This window comes from Salmo salar, chromosome 16 (assembly GCF_965601325.2).
Source record: "Salmo salar chromosome 16, fSalSal1, whole genome shotgun sequence".
NCBI classification, from domain to species: Eukaryota; Metazoa; Chordata; class Actinopteri; order Salmoniformes; family Salmonidae; genus Salmo; species Salmo salar.
Window position 1 is genome coordinate 39,792,376 of NC_138306.1, and position 22,678 is coordinate 39,815,053.

At 45.8% G+C, this 22,678-nt stretch overlaps 1 protein-coding gene across 1 annotated transcript in view; it reads left to right on the plus strand.

The window, feature by feature from the left end:
• The window catches only part of LOC106573601 (midnolin), a 29,714-nt gene continuing 7,036 nt past the window's right edge, over positions 1-22,678 (plus strand). Inside the window, exons 1-7 of the mRNA XM_014148791.3 lie at positions 1-297; positions 2,781-3,009; positions 4,465-4,552; positions 4,776-4,838; positions 15,025-15,549; positions 16,736-16,886; positions 17,772-18,101. Of these exons, the coding sequence (XP_014004266.2) occupies positions 222-297; positions 2,781-3,009; positions 4,465-4,552; positions 4,776-4,838; positions 15,025-15,549; positions 16,736-16,886; positions 17,772-18,101 (1,462 nt within the window). The 5' untranslated portion in view covers positions 1-221. The remainder of the gene's footprint in view (positions 298-2,780; positions 3,010-4,464; positions 4,553-4,775; positions 4,839-15,024; positions 15,550-16,735; positions 16,887-17,771; positions 18,102-22,678) is intronic.

The following is a 22,678-nucleotide window of genomic DNA, read 5'->3' on the forward strand; positions in this document are numbered from 1 at the left end:
GCACTTGTAATACGAAAGACACTGGTGGGTAAACGTCATACAGGCATTTTAGGACAATTGGAACTCAAGCAGTGAGCAAGAGGAGTACAGAGCTGTCATTACTACTACAGTCGAGACGCACACATTTGTCTGCGAATTTACTGTCACAGTGGATAGGATAGTCTACTGACCTATGTGGATATAGCCTACTTCAGTCTTTCTCATAGTTTGGGAAGATTTACATGCCAAAGCTGGGGAAACGTGTTGGAAAAACCCAAGCTTTATCGCAAAGCTTTAAAGTTCTCGCCACAATAATTGGTAAGTTACATTCAAACGTTGGACTCATGTCAAACCTAAGAGTAGTCTTAGTGAATATTTGATAACTATGTACATTGATGATTCTAAAGTTTTAATAGCCTACCTTTGAATAAAGGTTAGAAATTTGCGTGGGTTAGATTTGGACATGTAACTCTTATCTTTGTTATGTTTCTAAAAGGCCACCTGGGGCACCTATTTGATAGCGGACATTGATACATTGTCTCACCGTTTGTTTTGGTTACATGCATTGCATTCAAATGGAGTTCTGCCAACTTCTAAGAGTTTCTAAATTATGCATCTACATGTAGCCAATTGACTTAATAATGAAATTGATATTGGCAATGGAATTGGTGTTATCTGCAGACAGTGAATGTGGTGGTTTGTATTGACCTATAGGACAGCTGATGACAGCTCGCATCCATATGTTATGCAATTATAAGCCGACCACACAGCCTAGCCCACCGCCTAGCCTACCTCCTATATAGATGCGAAGTGCAGAGTCTGTGATATTATATCATTATCCAGACTGACCTTACAGTCAGCTGCAGCTGTACTCAGAGGGAAATTGCCGGTAGACTAGCCTACTATTCATTCGAAATGTGTTATAAACACCTTCAACAACAAATAGACAAGTTAAGGCTCCCCAAGTGCCTCCATTGACCACTGGATGGCGAGCGAGTATCTTGTTTTTATCAAGCTCCTAGAGTAAACTCTGTTAACATTTGCTCTACATAGAATACATATTTCGCACTTTACTATGTAGGCTACGATTTTTACAGTAGTTAAAGCGGCCCGTTTTAAACTTTTCTCTTAAAGCTATGTAGTAGCCCATGACTCGGTCAAAGTTAGCTTTTTCAGGATCGGCTTTAAACTGGGGTTGGAGAATACTCTTATCTTAAGTAACCTGATGTCTGTGATATTTAGGAGTTGACAAGTAGGGTATGTGAGTTTATGTTGCAGAAGAAATAGTATGTGCATTCAGAGAAGTCAGTGGATAAACATGGGGATAGTTTCACAGCAGTTGGCAATGCGCAATTACGCACAGAATGTGCTGTCGAAGTGAGTAGTCAATATTGCCTCTTTTTCTTGTAAAGCTGATTTGATTGTAGGAATTGCATGATGTAGGAACCGAACCCTGTATATCTCCAGTGTACATTCTATCCCGAGAACATCTCAAAGAGCTGATGAAGAACCGCACTTCCTGAAGGGAATACCCCATCTAATGCGTAATTTGCATACTGTGCGCGATTACTTTAATGGTTTTGGATGCAGCCAGATGAAGGAAGGAGATGACGTCAGCACTGTACTATTAGTAATGACGACGATACCCAACGTGTGTAACCTGAAGTTGCGCAACAATGTATAGTACATTTCGTGACATACTTATAGGAAATGGACAATGTGGCAATTTAAGTGCATTGTGCAACCTACGTGCATTGTTGCCATTGTAGCCTGCATAACCTAGAATAAAACATAGTCCTAAATTGAAAGGCCTACCCACATACATTATCTATGTAAGAATATGAGGTAGGATGTTTTCATTACAGCAGTCTTCGGTATTGGATTTGAAATTCCACCACATATAGAGCTATCTTCTGTGACTAATATATTATGAATGGCTAAAGTTGCCTGAGTGCTGGAACGATCCTATTGCTTGACGCGCCAAGGCCTGGCCCCCTTCAAGCCGATTGGTTATTTGTGACAAAATGGTGTGGGAGAGAAAATGGGAGGCCTCTGTTCGCCACGTGGGTGTAAATCTACTTTTGCCATTGGCTTAGATCAACAGCGTCTTCGAGAACTTCTCTTGTGATTGGGTAGAATGTCTGCGGACTGTGAGAGTATTTTTTTTATCGTTGTGGAAGTGAGCTACTTTGAGACAATGTTCATTGTCGATTTTTCATTCGAGCTGCTGTGGTCATGGGTGCACAGTGGATAGCTATACAGTATTAATCTAACGAGGCTTTTGCATTCTGTAGGTCTTGTATTTGGCTTCAAGGCAGCTTTCAGTCCCATGCATTTAAAACAATAATAAGGACAGAAAGCTATAGCCTGTGTTGCGCATTTTCTCTCAGAAAGGCAATAGTTATTTTCGTAGTTGATTGTCCGTGGCATATTCCCTGTGAAACAAATACTTGTATTGCTGCTTGGCATTCATTCACTTCTGAAGCGTTTAAAAACCTGGGACATTTGGAGTAGTCGTTGGAACCTCTCTTGAGCAAGTTGCATACACAAGAAAAGCGCTATAAAGCCTTTCTCTATATGAGAAAGGGAATATTCTCATGGTCGTATCAGAAGAGCGAGGACTCGGGTTTATTCAACCTCTCGGCATACAGAGAAAGAAAGGCACCAAGAGAGAGAGAGAGCCTCTTTCTCTCTTTTGAATGCAAGCAGTTTCTCTCTCTGACAACAAGGGACAGTGCGTAAAGGGTCGGCTCTTTCTCTCCAACCCCGTTCAACTTGCATTGTCTCCCCCCTGACAACAGGCTATCGAATGGACCAACATCCTAGCGCCCGGAGCTGCACCAGCCGCGGGGCTCCGTCCTGCGAGGCCGTACCGAGTGAACCCTCCATGAATTTGTATATCCATTCCACAACCGGCACACGCTTCGAGCTCGCTCTTCCCCTGGAGGAGACGGTGGAAGGACTGAAGAGAAGACTTTCTCAGAGACTCAAAGTACCAAAAGAAAGACTCGCCCTTCTACATAAAGAAACGTGAGTAGACTACATCTATAAACGTCAGTATATCTGCATACATATGTATGTATGTATGTATGTATGTATGTATACATGATATAGTATTTGCTATGTTCAAATCTCTGATGTATACAGGAATATTTTGCATTTATTTAAACGGTAGAACATTGTGGAGATCAAGAATTGCATAGGTTGGGTATCAGCACTATATTCAAGGGAAGACGATATTGGCCAGTGCTACCAGTATTGGAATTAGGCATGGAAACGCAAACGGGTCAGTCACGGTTTGGACTAGTAGCCTATTGATGAGGAACTTGTGGGGCATACTTGTATTGATTCCTTCAGCGTTCATTATAAATACCATTACTGATTAAATATATTTGACAAGTTATTAATAGCTAAGATTTATGCATTTGCTGAATGAAATGCATACGAGCAATGGTGCATGTTTACTTAATTTATATAGCTACCGTCTGACCGTTGTATTTGATATTAAATAAATACACAATTATGCTGAGGCTTTGGGTTTAGAATCTAATTGACGCTATCGATACGCAAGTGGGGTGCGCCATTGTATTCCATGGTTAGTGTTATGTGAAGGTTAGGTGAAGACGAACGCAAGGCATCCATTTAATTTCTCAATTTTCATGATATATTGTTACTCACAACTTTCTACAATCACCTTGCATACCAGCGAACGTATATTCACTGTTTTCTGCTCACGTTTTATTACGAGGAAACCCCCTGGAGACAATCCCAAATGAATGGAGAGAACATAATTGCCATTTTGAAAAGGGGAGCTCTTGAGTATATGACGATAGTTTAACAACGCTTTACAATCGTGTGTTGCACATTTTTTTTATTTAAAGAGAACTGAAACTGTTTTAGTCGGTTTTCAATTGAGTCAGATTTTCGTGCGTTAAATGACAATGTAAGAGCTGTGGTATGATAAAGGAGGTCTTTGTCATTTGATGCAAATCGCCCTGTCGCAGTGTTTTTCTTTTAAATAACAACCATCCCACATCCCCCTAGAATAATCGCCTCCAAATCAAATCATCCCCTAAAACCGAGTACCTTTTTTAATCATCTCTCCAAATAGCTGAATTTCGGCGCTGCTGACTCCCTTTGTTCAGCTGGAGGTGACATTTAGTTCACACTGTACAGTACAGTAGGATAGGCTTTTCACAAAGCAACGCTTCCACTAGCCTACTGTCACGGTTAAGAAGAGTGACATTAAAGTGACAATGCTAGTGGTCTGTGTGGTTACATTATCATTCATCAACCTGAACATGACATTCACTTTTTTCCACTTCTTTTTTTTGTTGACTTGATGAGGTCCTGAAAAGGACCACTCAGAATGACAAATGAAATGTCTATCCAGTAAATAGGCGGAAGTGTTCCTAAATGTAGGAGTTAGTCAGTTAAAATATCAGTTTGGCTGTAAACTAATATGGTGTTTTTTCTCCCCCTCAGGCGTCTGAGTTCAGGAAAACTCCAGGACCTAGGGATATCTGATGGGAGCAAGTTAACACTTGTACCTACAGTTGAAGCAGGCTTAATGGTAAGGATAATCAGACACCTTAACAGTGTGTGTTGTACTATAAACCCAGGTGGGTTTTTGGCCTCAAGATAATAAAAGTGTTATTAATATCAGACAGGTTAATGTAGGTAATTAAGTCTGTGTTGATCTCATCTCCTTCCTATCTTTGAATGCACAAGTCTGTCTCCTTTGTCTACTAGGCTTACAAGTAAATCATGTTTTTCTCCTTGTCCTTTCTTTGAAGTCTCAAGCATCAAGACCAGAACAGTCAGTGATGCAAGCTTTGGAGAGTTTAACAGAAACTCAGGTAAGAACTCTTTCAACTCATTTTATTTAAGTGGCCTTCATTAATAGATCATTTAGTATACCTGCTTTAGAGATCATACAATGATTAAATCATTGATTTGAAATACACCTGGTTTAATGTGAAACTTAAACAGGTTGCCCCTGGAAAAACATGGAGAATGATGTTTTAAAGTGAATGAGATCTGTTTGCATGTCAAGCTGGAGCAGTCAAAAATAGTTTAGAGAAGAGCTAAGATAAGAGTGAGGTTGCTGATGAACACAAGGCTCGTTCTATGTTTAATGTTAGCCTCTTAAACAAGCAAACTGGGCACTGTGGATATTATAACCAACACCCTCTGGTCTCCTGGCAACTTCGGTGTGTGTGTGTGTGTGTGTGTGTGTGTGTGTGTGTGTGTGTGTGTGTGTGTGTGTGTGTGTGTGTGTGTGTGTGTGTGTGTGTGTGTGTGTGTGTGTGTGTGTGTGTGTGTGTGTGTGTGTGTGTGTGTGTGTGTGGAGGCAAGCCCAGGCAAATCCAACCCAACATGGGCCTGATTGAGAGTTCAGTCAAACCCCCATTCGTGCAGAGCCCTGGCTGGCTCTCCCCTCACCATAGAGAGCTGCCTCCACGAAGCCAACACAGATAGACTCAACTCATAAACAGAGATTAAACTGACAGATGTGCGTTTCGATCAACAGTGTCCTATAGTTCCTGGAAGCATAGAATGCATGCATGAGTACATAGTGCCCGTGAACTTGATGTACCTTTGTGGAACTGTTGAAATACAGTAAGAATATGAGTCAGTGGTTTGGTGTGAGTCACTGACATGATAAAAAGTGAAAGTAAAGGGATCAGGTCTGATCTGACCTCCTCAACCTCAGAGCGGATGAGAGAGTCCATGGCACTGACAACAGCGATGACGTACTGTCTCAGCAGCTGACTGACTCCAGGTGTGTTAAGTCTGTGATGCACATAGTTGCAGTAAAAATATGTTACTAATGTTAGTTAAGACCTTGTCATAAAATGGACCAGTAGCACACCTATATTTGGGGGTTGTGTGAATGTGTTATTGAAGTAGCAAGTTTTACTTCCCTACTAACGTCAAGATAATGAAGTTTGAGGACAGAAAACACATACTGGTAAAACGCATAGTAGCAAGTCAAAACCTCAGTGTGGCTTCTCTCCCGCTGATATTTTTCACTGGAAATCCTGGCGTTAGTGTTTGTGTGAGCTCAGCGCCTAGCCTGCCTGCGCACAGCACAGCGGTGACGACAGATGAGTGAGTGTGTTTGTGTGTGTGCGTGGGTGGGTGGGAGTTGGGTGTGCTGGAAGCACGCCTTTCTCATCATGCGGTACGCCTTCGCTGGGCGGCCCACACTGACTGCTGTTTGTACTAGTCAAGGCTTTCCCATAATTCAACAGTGCCAACCTCAAACAGTCTCTACTCTGACTGGCCTCAGCTCTGTATTCAAGGCCTATTGACCTCGCCTCTCCTCCTCTCGAGGGGGGCAGGCAGGCAACAGGAAAGGGCATATACAGCAGTTAAGACCTATAGTCATTTTGAGTCACTTTGGTATGACTTCCTTCTTCATCAAGCGCGCCTCTTGTCTCCAAGACTTTACTGTAAGAATGTGAGCTGGTGGAACTATTGCCTGGTGAGTCATTCAATGGGCTCATATGCACAGACAAGAATGAAAACCCAGTAAAATAAGAATGCCAGTATAAAACTGATTTAATGTGTTTCTATCAGGGAGAATTGATTCCTGCTTTATAATTCATGAGGCGGAATGGGACGATATAGATTGGGGAGAGATTACAGATACCGGGTAAGATAAAAAAAAAAATAGCAACACAAGCTTTCCCATTCGCTTCCTCCTCCAACTTGGGGGCTATCAAAAATCAATCAATGCTCTGAGCTCTTAGAGTGTCTGATAGGTTAACAGATACCCCCCGTATTCCAAAATAGCCAGGTCAGTGGCTGGCTGGTAACATTCGGAAAATTGGTAGCTTAAGCTTCTCCATCCCTCACCCTCCTCCCTCCCCCCAAATATGTGTGGTCTAGTCGGGGTTGGAGATCAGGTAATGTGCCAGGAAGTCCAGTGTGTTCATAGAAGCCCAGCTTATAACGGTTCTAGTCTGCTTCTGGAGGAGTACTCAGCACCCTGCCCAGTCGGGTGGCTTCCCGGGAGAGATCTATTTCAGACTTCCGTGGAGCAGGATAGAAAGTGTTTTATGGAAAGGGAGGCCAATTATCGGAACTCATCCATGGCCCTATCATTTGATTGTGCTGTGGTTTGCAAGTCTTGTTCTCTGCCCAGTGCCTGCCTGCCACCTGCAGTCGACTACTGTATGTCCTGCTGTATTTTGACTGTGGTAGAATAGGCTGGACTCTGTCAAGGGCACTGGCTCCCTTAATTCCTCTGCTTGACTTCCCAGGCAAATTTTCTCCTGACATCTAAGCTGCATTAAGCCACCACCTCCTGACAGTCCATCAAGACTGGGCTGGTTTTCACCCTCTGTCTGCCCGAGATAGGCTTAGGTTGAGCTGAGCCTGGGATTGTGTCTGTCTGTGGAGCAAACTGTATTTAAGAGGCTTTCTTCTGTTGGTGGAAGAATGAGAAAATGCCCCTCGAGCTTGGACAGACAGAGTATAGTGATGTAATGTCTGTGTATGAGAAATATGCTAGGTCGATGAAGAGTAATATTTACCATGGCTGCTTATAGTCAGCTTCATTAGCTGCTATTCCTTGATGTTTTAGTTTGGAAAATAAGGATTGTCCAGTCCTTTGTATGTTATAGTGAGTGTTTGCTCATTGATGCTTGTATGAAACCAAGCCCCCTAACCTAACCATCCCCCACACACTGCCCTTCCCCCACCTCACCCTTTTGTTCCACTTTTAAAGCAGAAATCCCAGTCAAATCCACAAAACCTGCCTATCTGACTGACCGTCCAGTACAAAACAATGACCCAGAGTCAAGCTTTAGGTTTAGGTCTCCCCGATGACTGTTTTCCACATTGAGTGAAACAGTGCTACGAGGCCATTTCAAAATCAATGTATAGCCCAGCTGGAAGGATAGGAGGGAGGAGAAGATTGTCATGTTGTCCTGGAGGAAGTACATATATTGTCTTTTGGGAGGCGGTGTCTTGGCCATGTCCCTGAGGAGTACATTCTTACATTTCTGTTCTACGTTTTCTCACCTCCTCCTCCCAACACCCTCCTCCACCAGCCAACGCTGGTCTCTGAATAAGACCCAGCATTGTTATTGTGTCTGAAAACGGACAGATGCAAATAGTGGGATCTGACAATATATGAGTCACCTCTGGGTCACCCCTCTTGTCATTTCCAGTCACTGCACTCCCCCAGGGAGCATGGCGGGCCGGGCCAGGCAGGGGGAATGCAGGGCTGGAGGGAGGTATAGATGGCCTTGCTGAGTCACGCCATTCGTTTTAAGGTGTTGCGGCGTGTTGTGTACAGGTTGTTCTGAGCCACAGAGGGAGGATGTTTGGAAGGACAGGCGTGACTCAAAGATAAGGAGATGGGCAGAAGGAGGGTGGGTGAGGAGGAGGGGAAAGGTCACCAGGAGGTAGAGGAGTGTTCTGTGTGGTGGAGCGTTGCTATCGCAGGTTGCTCTGTCTGATAAGGCCTTGTCTTGTCACAGCTCTATTAACTATATGGTCCATTCATGTTAGTCATATTTTACTGTTCTTTTCTAGATAAGGTATTAGAAGTACAACATAAAATGTGTGTGAGGTGCTCGTGCGTGTATGCGTGCACACGTGTATGTGTCTGTTTGTGCCTGTGTGTGTGTGTGTGTACGATACTGCTCAATGCAATTGGTCAATATGTTTATTTTTCCAGACCCCTGCCCAATACTCACCTCATCAAGATGGTAGTTCATCAGTCAGACACTACTGGAAATCATTGTTCTTTAATTGTATTGAGGATTCGGGAGTGGATGGAATTAAAAAATGACTGAGTCACCATGTCAATATGAGAGCATCAGCCCATCTATAAAACCTGCCTGCTGTCTTCCTACTTCAAATCAACGTTTTTTAAATGCAGGCAGGAATCCTGCTTTTAAAATTGTAATTTCTCCTCGTAAATGAAGGCTATTCATTCGGAGCTGAATGTATAAATCTAATTGTATATTGACTGATTGAAAGACAATATTGAAAAGAGGGACTATTTGTTTTTGTTCCCTATAAATCCTAGCCTGAGAACGCATTAATAAGCTGGTGGAGTGTTTCTGCACCTGTGTAATCTCTTTGTGATTCAGACAGGCACATAGAGGAGGGGTGTCAAGGTGTGTTTGAGAAATGGGGGAGATGGATTTGCTGATATTTTCTTTGTCCTATTGTGTGTGTGTGTGTGTGTGTGCATTTTGTTTGTTTGTTTGTGTGTGTGTTCCTGTATGTGGGAGACAGTAAGAGCGAAAGAGCTCTTGAGCGTGTATCCAGTGAAAATATACTGTAGTGTGTGTATTATGTCGTGACGATCATTGTTTTTCATCGGCTGGCCACCTTTGTGCTTCAAGTGCTCCTGCAGCATGGTGATCGTGACTGACTGGGCTAGTGTCTGGGAGGCGGTGGAGGCCATGAATATCTTGTTAGATAAAACCGATAGCCCAGATAGCCCATCTCCCTGTGTGCAAAGAATACACACAAACCGTACCGGCTACCACATCTCAGTGCTGTGGAAAAATAACAAATGGGCTTTCAATCTACTCCAAATGTTGTTTTATTCATCTACACTCCTTTCATTTCTCTGTCCTGTTGTAGCCAGCATGTGGTTAAGCCTGGCCCTCGTTCTCTCTCTCTCTCCCCCTCTTATCACAGAGACTCGGTCGGAATGTATTCATCAGTTGGAATCATAGGCCTTGTGCATTGGTGTTGCACCATCTTTGATCGCCCAGAGAGTGGAGAGAGTGTGTATTAGAGAGGGACACATTCGCAATAGCAGCAGGTGCTGTGATACAGCAAGGCGAGCGAATAGACTCAGTTTTTAAGTGGATTGCTTTGCGTCTGTTGCCTTAGAACCTTCAAAGCCATTGTGGTTGACTGGAATCAGAGGTAATGTAAAGGGCTGGGGGGATGGAGGGATGGAGTGGGGGTGGAGGGCTGGAACCAGGAACCTGGTCATTATGCCATTCTGTCGCTTTTTTTTCACCCAGTTCATCAAATTCACTGATGGCCAGCTGGCTTTCTGTTTCTCATTCGCCCTCTTTGCTTTCTCTTTCCTATCAGGCACTATTACAGACGGCTATCTCTCCAATGATGGGGTCTTTTGAAGATGGGGCCTGCTTTTAGGATTTGGGGCATGGTGCAGGCGCCATAGATTTTTTTTCTTATCTTTTGAGAATCATGTTATTGCTTCTTAACCCAGCGCCAGTCTGCACAAACAGTGTATCAATTGTTTCCCAGTTTGATCAACACATCTAGGTCAATAGGTGAGTTAATAAGCTGCTTTCTGAATTTCACCTCTCCCCTTCCCTCCTTCACCTTGCTGTTTGATAGGTTGACCAGGAGCTTCTCAGCTGTAATGCAGCTGAAGGAGAAGGGTGATTCCTTCGCTTGAACCCTCCCACAGATCCCTGTCCTCTCTGGTCTCTGATGCAAACTCTGCTCAGTTGTTCATGAATGTCAGCTCAGTCCTGTTTCCAACTCCCTCCCTCCCTCCCCTCCCTCCCTCCCTCCCTCCCTCCCTCCCTCCCTCCCTCCCTCCCTCCCTCCCTCCCTCCCCACTTCTCTCTGCCTGTCTCTCAGTACACTTAGTGTGCAAAGGAAAAACGCCTGCAAATGAGTTCCTTGAACCACAGGGACCCCAATAACTAAACCGGTCAGCCCCAGAGGTGGAGGAAGAAAAGAGAAAAGCATCCAGAAGCACACTCTCTGAATATTTCATCATCACCTCTCTGACACCCCACCCCCCTTCTATATCCTCTCCTTCATCCCCCCCATCCATCCCTCCTCCCCGGTCTCTGCTTATCATATTCTCCCTTCTTTGCATAGCAACCAAAGCCTGCTGCTACAGCTACACAAAATGCCACCCGGTCGCAACTCTCCCAACAACAAAACAAAATGGCAGATAGAGCAAGATGGTGGGAGGTCAGGTTGAACTGAACAGAGAACTGGGTGTTGTTCATATAGTGCTATTGTTCCTTCTCAAACACCCAATTAGCTGATAGGCTATCATTGACTTATCACAGCATTGTCTATGAAATGTACCGATCAGAGTACACTTTTTGTCAGACAAATGGACAACTGGTTTGTCTTCGCTCCGCATACCATTCTCGCTGCGTCAGGACAATAGGAACAATGAGGAGGCCATTCCTTTCTGTCTAAACATAACAAAACTGGGGCCCTAGCTCACTGTCATTCTCCTCTACTTGAGTTGTCCTGACTGACAGGAGCGACTGTCTTCCTAGGGCTTAGGAATTTGTAAAGACACCAAAGAGGAAGGAGGTTAAAGGCTCAAAGATTCTGAGAGAGGCTCTTTGTCTGCTTTGTTCTAGAAGTCCTATATTTTTTTGTTCCTGACATCAATGTAATACTGACTTGTCTCGGGAGAGCAGAAGTCGTGTACGGACAGGTTTTCTTGGTAGTGATACGCTATCTAAGACATGGATGTTTTAACATGATGGTTTGAACAGCCTCTCCTGCAACATGTACCCACTGGCAGTTAACTGTTAGTGTTACCTCCCATCTCTCCGAAGACTGACCTATTTCAGGTGTTCCAGTCCACAGCCTCTGGCTCCACCCCCGGGCTCAGAGCTGCAACCTGTCCCATTTCCCGTCCTGTCTTCCCCTTTCAATCTGAGGTGAGGTTGCGGAAAGACTGATCAGGCCCAGGCTGGAATTCCGAGCCCAGGGTCTTATTTGGGTTCCTCATTTATTTCTGGTGGGAAAATAAGGCATGGACCACAAAGACCTGACAGTGAGCGTTTTTAAAGGGCAGGCTGAGAGTTCTGGAGCCATTGCTTAAGTGGCTAAATGCTTTTGTTTATGTGGGCTTGTGGCCTTTTCAGTTATTACCTAATGGGAACATTGTGGGTGTGTGTGTGTGTGTGTGTGACACACATACTCATTCTTGGGGTTTGGGTGAAAACTTCAGAATCAGACTTGGCTTTATGAGTCAACGACTGAGATGCCAGGGCCAGGAGTGACAAATGTACCAAGGGAGTGAGATGTAAAGAGAGAGAAAACAAGAGGCGGAGCTTGCATATATGACGGTCTAAGTTGAGGTCTGCCATGTGGGGTTGGGAGCTCAGTATGAACGCATCATGAATCTCAGCTTGGTGTTTGTTGAATAATCCACACTAGTCTTTAAAGGGAGATGGAATGCCTCGCTCTTCCTCTCTCTCGCTCGTTCTCTCTCCTCTCTCTCAGCAAAGCCACACTGATGTGTCATCCCCCTCTCTCTTCTCCACCCAGATCAAACACAGCGCTCTGACTCCCTCAAGGGCTGTGTGTGTGTGTGTGTGTGTGTGTGTGTGTGTGTGTGTGTGTGTGTGTGTGTGTGTGTGTGTGTGTGTGTGTGTGTGTGTGTGTGTGTGTGTGTGTGTGTGTGTGTGTGTGTGTGTGTGTGTGTGTGTGTGTGTGTGTGTGTGTGTGTGTGTGTGTGTGTGTGTGTGTGTGTTTCTCGTTGTCTTTTGTGTGTGTGATGGGGTTTTGCAAACTGCCTACTCATTCTCCTGACAGCTGTCAGTCAGGGATACAATCAACTACCCCCTCCTTCTGTTCCATCCCCCTCGCCTCCCTCCCTCTCTTTTCTCCCTGCCCCCCCTTGGTTGACTCACAGGTGACCTTTGTGTGAGGAGTTTACTAGAGCCATCTCACCTCGTGCTTGTCCTCTGCTTTCCCATGCCTGCCCTTACTAAGAACAGCACCATTATGCTTTATTAGTCATCGTCACCATCATAGTCGGTCCCTGGGTGTAGTACGTGAAATGGAGCACAGAGGGAACTTCTCAAATGCGTACTCCGTTTGTACATATTTTGAAGCATGCATTGATGCAACATTTCTTGTTATCGATGTCGGCCATTATTTGAGCTGAAGTGAGAGAAAATACACTCCAACTTCGGAATCAAATGTTGCCTATTTACGTCTCATATGTTGCCTGACTACATAATTTATATCGATACATGAATAAATACATGCTGTGTTAATTTTGGCATGTTTACCTGCTTACAATACCCACTGTAGTGTGCATAGATCACAAGCCCAATGTAAGTCAATAGGGCTAACTGGCTAGCTTCTACTGTTAGCTAGCCAGATAGCCACAAAGAGTTGTTAGCTAGCCTACTACCCACAAAGAATTGGCATCTGCCTTGCATAACGTTAGTTTAACAGGCAAAAATTACCTAAAACTATCTGGTTAGCTACATTATTACGATTCACATATAGCTAGTTATGAAGTAAAAGGTTTGCTTTGTGTATATCTTGATTTGTCGCTATTTTTGCAATTGTCCTGGCTGGAAGAAGGTTCAGTGAATGGGGAGATGCAGTGTGAGGTAATATGTTAGGGCAGTGTGAGGTAATATGTTAGGGTGAGTGCAAGTGCTTCTCAAATGTAATGTTTTATGCGTTCTCCACACTCCTCCTCGCAAGAATGTACTCAAGAGAATGTCCTCGGAGAATATACTCGGAGCATGAGAGTTTGGAGCACGGTAGTATGCATATTGAGAAACACCCACTATATTAACATGACATGTGATTAGGACTAGTGAACAATCATGCATGTATATTCCTACGTGTTGGCTCATTGTGAGATGCTGGGAGATAGAGGTGTTGTGTTGGGTGACGTCCCTCCTCCTCCCTCCCCCTCCTTTGCTCCTCTCCTCCGCTGTGTGTCAATACCAATGTGCAAAGGTCACCGTGGCTGCAGATAGCCGGCGGTCGATAGAAAAATAAATAAGCTGAAGAAAGAGGAAAATGATGGAGGGCAGAGCCTGGTGATTCAGAGGGTTAACAACAGGTCAACACACACAAGCACCCTCCAAAGGCATATGGGTCTGGAGGGAGCGCTCTTTCTGTTCTCTGTGCTTTTTCTCTCCTCTCTCTCTCTCGCTTTCTTTTTCTCAACTTTGTCGTCTTTCTCTCCCCTCTCTCTTTCTTGTCTTTCTCTCTCGTCTTTCTCTCGCTCTCTCCCCCCTCTCTGTCTTTCTCTCTCTCTCGCACTCTCCTCCCTCCCTCTTGAGTTGAAGTCTTACAGAAAATAAGCGTTACATTGTGTTAGTGCTGAGAGCCTCTTGTACTCCCGTTCCTATTTGGGGAGAGCCTGAGACGTCATTACCTCAGTGTCCTGGGGGAGATGAACTCTCTGACCCGTCAATGCTCTCCCTTCACCAGAGCAGTAACAAGGTCCCTGGAAGGGTGAGACAACAGGGAGATTGTAGGAGCAGTGTGGCACTAATGTGTCCTACGGCCAAGTCGTGACAACGCTCTCTGTGGTGTGGCCTGGAGTGAGTGGGTCAGGGCCTCCATTCTTGGCTCCGGGGCCCATTCTCGTGCTCCTAAAATGGGCAGCCCTTCAAGATCTGCCGCAGACCACCGAACAATCGGGTATTATGAGTGTGTGAGGCTGTGGGGCGAGTGGGTCTACGCTGCATCCTGTATCGAAGTTCTGATTTTTCAGGCCGGGGGCCAAACAGAAGGGTGGCCTTTGTATGTCTGGGAACGAGGTTCAGACTCTGGACTATAGGGGCATTGGAAACAGGAGTGGGTGGGCATGGTGTATATGTGTGCACCAGTGTGCGTGCTTGATTATGTGTGTTTAGATGCGTGCGTGTGTGTGTGTGTGTGTGTGTTCTGTGAGTTTTCCAATAGCTCCTTTCATCCCCCCCCAGCAAATGTTAATAGCCCAGTGTTTGTGTCCAGGGCAGTGATTGATTACAGGATGGGATAGTCTGGCGTACCAGCCTCTCAGCTGGGGCAATTCAATGCAGCTCAATGCACTGTTCTGTCTTTCTGCTTTCACATCCATACATGTGCTTTTGTTAAACTCATTAACAAAGCCCCAAGCCTGGAAAACAATGATGTAGAGCTAACAGACCTTCTCTTGGTGTGTATAGACCTACCTATTTCTGGTATATTAAACATGTAGTTAGTATGCATTTAATGTATGTTGCATAAGCATTCAATATATAATGAGTTTTTGTAGTCTATAGTCCATGAACTAGGTGACTCAACTCCTCCTCTTCCTGTCTCCAGGTCAGTGACTTCCTGTCTGGCCGCTCTCCTCTGACCCTGGCGCTGCGAGTAGGTGATCACATGATGTTTGTCCAGCTGCAGTTGGCTGCCCAGCAGTCTGGAGGGCAGCACTTACAGCACAGGCAGCTCATCGCCCGCGGGGGAACAGAGGGCACCATGGGACAGGCCACAGGCGCGTCTGGAGGGTTCAGCAGCGGGCATCACCCCCGCGCCCCCACCCCCCACCACCACCACTCTCACCCCCACTCCCGCCCCCATCCTAACCAGTCCCAGGCCCACCCAGTGCCCTTCCCCTCTACCAGCACAGCGGCCTTTCCCCCTGCCCCTTCACACCAGCCCTCTCCTCCCATGTACCCCTCTTCCTCTTCCGCCCCCTCAAGTCACTGCAGCACCCCTCCTCCTCCTGCTCCTCGTCCCTCCCAGCTGCCCGGCAGTCTGTTTAGTCGCTCCCACCAGGCCTCCCCGGGTCGGCCCAGCCCCGCTTCCGACCCCCAGAGCACCCCCACTGCAGCCCCCTGTCCTGAGGTAAGACCCCCACCAACCAACCAATCAACCTACCTACTGCTTTATAGCACTGTATTACTCAGTGCATACCACGCTTACACAAAGGCGGGCCAGGACATAGCACACACTATTATTACCTCGCCAGAGACCAGGAGAGACGAAAGGATGAAAGAAAGAGAGGGAAGAAAGAGGGAGAGGAGTTAATGAGTTAGTCTTTGTAGGTTGTTGTCTTGTTGATCATTAGCCGTCTCGCTGGTCAGCAGGCCTCTCTCACTGCAGCCTGGAGCTAGGAGCTATCTGTCACTCTAATGACAGCTGATTTCCACCAACTTGGTTGTTATTTTCTTCTCTCTCTCTCTTCGCCTGAAGTCAACTCTATGAGTTTTCAGAAACAAAACCAGATATGGGTTGGTGTAGTTTAGAGGCCACATAGATCAATGAAAAAAGAAAGTTCTTCACTCTGAAATGTCCCCCTACTCCCCTTTTCGCTCCCCCTGTTCCTCCTGTAGGTTTTGAGTTCACAGAGCCGAGCAGGGCAGGTAACAGATAGGTCTGTTGTCAGGGACAGTAAAAGGAGCTCCCAGGACTCAGTTTCTTCTGAGTCTTATGCTTCCCTATACGAGGAACGACATGGTTTACATTAGGGTTACTTACAACATCACTCGCTGTTACAACATGGCTGTTATAAACTGGGTGGTTTGAGGCCTGAATTCTGATTGGCTGAAAGGCATGGTATATCAGACCATTTACCACGGGTATGACAAAATGTTTAGTTGTACTGCTCTAATTACGTTGGTAACCAGTTTATAATAGCAATAAGGCACCTCGGGGGTTTGTGACGTTGCGTCGTGCATAAGAACAGCCCTTAGCTCTGGTATATTGCCCCCCCCCCCCCCCCCCCAAAAAAAAAAATATATATATACTGCACCTTCTCGGGCATTATTGCTTAATTATAACATGAATGTTACAACACCGGGTTCAAGTCACTGCCACCTCATCTCTTGTGATAAACAGTTCTATTTCAGTAGCATGTTCCATGTGTGTCTTACATGACCACGTATTGCATACATGCATCTCATGGTCATAATGCAACTACTAAAAACTACTGTCGAGTGGCTGTATATTTCTTATCACTCACTGCAGGGAGAGTGTTGGTTTGTTGAAGGTTTATCTCTAACGTTAGACCGACGTCTCCTCTCCTCTACAGGCTAACTGTGCTAAGAGCCCCAGCAACGACACTAGTGCTTCAGTGCACTCCTCCTCTTCCTCCTCCTCCTCCTCCTCCTCCCGTAAACCAGGTGCCATCATCGAAAGCTTCGTCAACCACGCTCCTGGGGTCTTCTCAGGGACTTTTTCAGGTGAGTGAGGGCAAATAGCATTACCGTAAATTCCGAACTATAAGCCGCAACGTTTTTCCCACGCTTTGAACCTCGCGGCTTAAAACAATGGACGCGGCTAATATATGGATTTTTCCCGCTTTCAATTTTTTTTTCAAAAAAAATAAACACATTCTGTGACATGCTCAGTTTTTTGGCGGCATGAAGCTTTCATTAGACCAATTTCATTGCCAAACGGGTTAAGGTCAAACAACTTTTTTGTTTACTGTTTAGATTAAATCGAGCGCTCTCAAACTTCCCATCATTCTGATTACGGTAGTCATTTTGTCACCCTCATCATGGCAAAGACACGGAGAAATGCATATGATGCAGCTTTCAAGTTGAAGGCGATTGATCTGGCTGTTGGAAAAGGAAACAGAGCTGCTGCACGGGAGCTTGGTCTTAATGAGTCGATGATAAGACGTTGGAAACAGCAGCGTGAGGAATTGACTCAGTGCAAAAAGACAACTAAAGCTTACTGCAAATTTTTTGTTGTTACAAGCTGTGTTTCGTTAAAGCCTGTGTAAAGTTCATTTGTTTCAATGTACCGGTAGGCACCTGCGGCTTATAGACATCTGCGGCTTATTTATGTTCAAAATAATATATATTTTTTTTAATTCAGTGGGTGCGGCTTATATTCAGGTGCGCCCAATAGTCCGGAAATTACGGTACACTAAGGCTTTAACTCTAACACTATGGCATAGCACTCTGTCAGCGGCTCAGATTACTGCTGTGTCCTACTGGGTCTGGGTGGGGGGGTTTATCTGTGGTTAGATTGGAGCTGAGGGGAGTTGTAGTGGTTTGTAACACTTTCTCCATCTCTCTTTTCTCTCTCTCTTTTTCTCTCTGTCTCCTTTTCTCCCTCAGGCACTTTGCATCCTAACTGTCAGGACAGCACTGGGCGGCCCAGGCGAGACATCGGCACCATCCTGCAGATCCTCAACGACCTCCTGAGTGCCACGCGCCACTACCAGGGCGTGCCCCCCTCCCTCACCCAGCTCCGCTACCAGACCCAGTGTGGCTCGCCCTCCCCCGCCTCCACGCCGCCCTCACCCCCTCCTTCGCCCCCAGCCACCACCGCTGGCATCGCCGGCATCTCTGCCAAAGCTACCTCGGTGCCCGCCAGAAACCCCATCTCATCCCCCCTCCACCCGCTGGTGCAGTGCCAGAGCCAGATCCGCATGTGCAAGCCCCCTGGTGAGCATTGATAACATCACACACACACACACACACACACACACACACACACACACACACACACACACACACACACACACACACACAAAAGGCCCTTCACTGTCTTTGAGCCCCCTTGCAGCAGAGCAACAGATGTTGTTGTTGTGGATGAGAGTGATTGAAAGGACTCTAGTCAAGAGCTTGTTAAGGAATTTAGATGAGCCGCTGGTCTGTTGTAGAGCCCATAAGAGGATTCGTCAACGGCTTTGTTTCTGCTGTTGTGTTTCTGTTCAAATGCTGTTCAACTTATTATACCCACATGTTTTTCTGGACTCGATAAGACAATTGGATCAGATGCCAGTTCTGATAAACACAATTATGATAAACAAGCTTTTTCTTTCAACTCTCAGAATGACTTTTCAGAACCTTGCTCAAAAGGAAAGAGAAATAAAGGGAATGCAGAGGTTGGAAGAGCGGAGTAGAGGAGGAGTACGGGGGAAGGAGAAGCTCCTCTTGGGCTGTTCCATCAGGCTCAGTTGTCAGGCAGACCCAGCCGCAGCAAAAGACTTCTCTTTGTCTCTGGGCTGAGGGGATAGGCCGGACTGGGGATTACCGCCCTCCACACAGAGGCTAGGACAGATCCTCACCACTGATAACATTCACAGGCATGTGTCAGGTAGTCTTAGTGCTGAAGCGCATTGTCCACGCTCTGCTTGTTTAAACCTTACCAGAGGAAATTGAACTGTTCTTCCATGAGTCTGCTCTTGTTGCATGTTGAGTAGAGATGAATAGTGGAGGAGGATCTTTGAATGGCTCTGATTAAAGTTTTATGTGGTCTCTTTGTTTGAAAGAAACCATGAGTTCCATGGTAGACAAGGACTGACATCAGCACTTGTATTGTAACTGGGCATTGCGATAGAATGGAGCACTTAATCGAAGCACGGACCGAAAGTTCACCGAACATCCAGGGAACTCTGCAGTACCCATTGAGCCCCTTAAAAAAGTTCTGCACAGTTGAATAATACATGCTTATTTTCTTAACCCAGGAAGCCCCCTTCCCTCACCACTACCCCTCTTCCACTCCTCCACTCAGCCGTCATCCCATGCTTTTTCTCTCTTCCTTTGTCCCACTCTCCCCCCCGTCTCTCCCGTGAATGGGCCGTTCCACTGCTTCCTCAGTCGCTGTCCAAAACTAGCCTCATCTGTAAAATACATCTCTCTCTGGTCTCGTCCAGCCCAGGACACCATCAATGGCGGCTTGTGTTCACTCTTGACTTTAAATAGATAGATTTATGAAAAAAAAAATTGAAAGAATGCACATTGTGTTTGTAGGGCAGTGGGAGGAAGAAAAAACAACACACATTAAACGTCCTTTCATAAGATTGTTGTTTATATCCGGCCTCTGCTAACTGCCCACAGATTCATTTGTACTTTCACAGAAAAAAACAAAGGGCTAAATAAATGCCTTTGGAGTCAGACTGCGACCGGCTGAATCCACTCGCTTATCAATTAATGAGCTGAGGCTTTTCTGTATGGACGGAAGCTGTCTGTCCGTTTAGCTTCGTGACTTCGGAATGCTTGGTGAGGAACATTTTAGAAGGCAGATGACTAATTGTTCCGGTAAAACCCTGAGACGACGGTCTTATCAGCCAACACCTGGTGAAAGACTTCACAGCTTAACTCTTCGTAGAAGCCCGCTTCCATTGGACTACAGGAATAACCTATGCTTACTGCTTAGTACCTTCCCAGACCTTTAATGTCTGTGTTATGTTACCTCAGGTTGAGACAGCCTCTTGAAAATGTCACATAGCTCTGCTATCTCCAGAGAGCCTTTACCCTTTCCACTGCAAGTTAATGTGCAGAGACGGGAGGATAGAAGAGGGCTTTGAATAAGATCCATCGATCTGGAGATAGATGGAAAAGCTAGCCTAGCTAACTAGCTAGAAAAGTCTGGTTTTGGTTGTGGGGTGGCAGCATGGCTGATTTTGGTGGTGGTGACTGCTGCGTACAGGTCTTTGTTAGGCCCAGGGCCAGAAGCAGGGCCTGTGGCTAGGTTCTGAGGGGAGGGCTTTAGAAGGGGGTGTTAGGCTAATTGTTAGCTGAATTCCTGTGCTCAGTGGGACCCCTAGCCTGCTGCCCGGCCCAGTCCTTTGTCTGTCTGCTGTGACCCAGGCTCCATGCAGGGAACCAGGCTCAGCCATTGTAGGGCAGAGAAGAAGGGAGAGAGAAGGAAAGAGAAAAATAGGGAGGAAAAGATGGAGTGAGGGAGCCCTCCATGCCTCAGGATTAGACCTGGTTTTAAGACCCACCCCTCTGCAGCTGCTTGGTTCAACTGATAGGGAAAAAGGGAACAAAATGAGTTGTGAAAAAAAGGAAGGTAGGGGGTAACTCTTCTCTCCTCCCCCTCCTGTTTCTTCCTCCCTCCCTCCCATCTCCTCACTATCTGTCAGGTCAGGTTAGTCTAGCTCTGGCTGAGGAAGGCAGGGTGGAGCTTTGTGTGCATGGAGAGAAAGAGAGAGCGAAAGAGAGAGCGAAAGAGAGAGAGCGAGAAAGAGAGCTAGAGATAGAGGGATTGGGTGGGAATGGATAAATTCCTCTCCCAGCTTGTTTAATCCAGCCCAGAGCGAATGGCCTTTGCAGTTGGTGCATTCTACTGGAAGACAAATCTGTGTTGAAATGTTAACGCTCTGCAGTCTGCCACTGCCTCGCGTTAGCATTGTCAACATGGCTAATTCTGAACCGCTAGCTCTGTTCTACTGTGGAAGCTCTTTGCCAGGTCCTCCCCTATTATTTAACCTCTGTCTCAGTCCTCTCTTCATCTCTGGACTATGTTTGTCTCCTCTCCTTGTTTCTGACGTGTGTGTGGGTATCAGTGTTGACCTGACCAGGTGCTCTGATCCGTCACCCTGCTCACTCTGTCTGTCGTGCTTCTGCATGGTTGACCCACCAAGCTAGGGCACCAGGGCACTATGCATAATTCATTGACCAGCATCGCCAGGCTGTCAGCGAGCATGTAAGCAGCCATCCGGCCAGTGAAACACACACACGTTGATGAGCAACAGTAACCGAGCCATCTAACCCCATCCCTGACCTATCAGCCTCGACCTATAACAGTGCCAGCTAACCAACCGCGTCAGGTGCCCTTTCATTGTCTAACGACGAGAGAGGGAGAAAAAAGAAGAGAATGTTAATTGCCTCTAAAAGTCATTTAAGAGCTCGTGCCCCTGCAGGGCTGTCGATGCCCTTTCAACGCCTGTCAAAACGGGGACGTTCGCTCCTTTTGACTGGTCTGACTCCCTCAGTTTGGCCCTTTTCCTCTGGGTTTCCTCTACCTCTTCCTCTCTCTGTCTTCTTCTTTGGGCTCCGGATGGCTAGGATGGATGGCAGGGCTATGTGTTCTCCAGGCCTGTGTTTACCCTCTGGGCTGTGCTCAGGGCCCAAGCCAACCAGGAATGACATGTGTCTGTGTTGGAGGATGGGCCTGTAGCTGCAGTGATGTATGGATAGCTAGGAGAGGAGAGGAGCACAGGGGGAAAGGCAAAGCCACAGAGGGTTGGCTCTGTGTCATGTTTTGGAAAATGACTTTGGCTTTCCTCAGAGTAGTAGGCCTAAGAGTGTCAGGTTATTATTGGGGAATTGTGTGAATGTAGTACATTTTCAGTTTTAGTGACTCTAGAATAGGTGGGGCTCCACCACTGTATACAAATGGAGGATGCAAGGATCAGGTCCCATTCAGCTCCTGTAGATCTTGGTGGGATTTACTACAAGACTCTAAAAAGCAAGGTTCTTCCTGTATTTAAACCCAGGCTATTTTTGCTGCAGTTTGAGCCTTCACACGCTCTACCTGAACCCCCGGGGGCCAGTTTTTAAAAAAAGATCTTTTCGGATTTCAGCTATCAGAAATAAAATGAATAGAACAGGAGTCCCCATTCAAGTCAATGATTTTTCCATTCTATTAATTATATTTCTATGCATGTAATCCTATTGGATAGGTGAAATCCAGATAGATAGCTTTTGAAAAACTGGGCCCTGATGCTCGGCAAACAACACTCTCCTTCCGTGAGATCACAAGAATTATGAAGGCAAACAAACAATCAACAACACTTGGACAACTGTTAATGAAGCGGAATCTATAAGGGAACAATACGAGGAAAAGCTCCTTTAATCTCCTCTGTATTTGTCCTGCTGTAGCCCTCCTACTTGGCCCAGGCTCTAGGAGGCTGACTGACAAATTGATTGTTCATAGATCAGTCTCTCTCTTTCTCTTTCTCTCTCTTTGAATTTTAGGGCTTTATTGGCATGGGAAACATATTTTAACATTGCCAAAGAAAGTGAAGTAGATACTAAACAAACAATAAAATAAACAATGCAAGTGTACAGTAAACATTACACTCACATAAGTTCCAAAAGAATTAAGACATTTCAAATGTCATATTATGTCTATATACAGTGTTGTAACGATGTTCAAATAGTTAAAGTACAAAAGGGAAAATAAATATGGGTTGTATTTACAGTGGTGTTTGTTCTTCACTGGTTGCCCTTTTCTTGTGGCAACAGGTCACAAATCTTGTTGCTGTAATGGCACACTGGTATTTCAC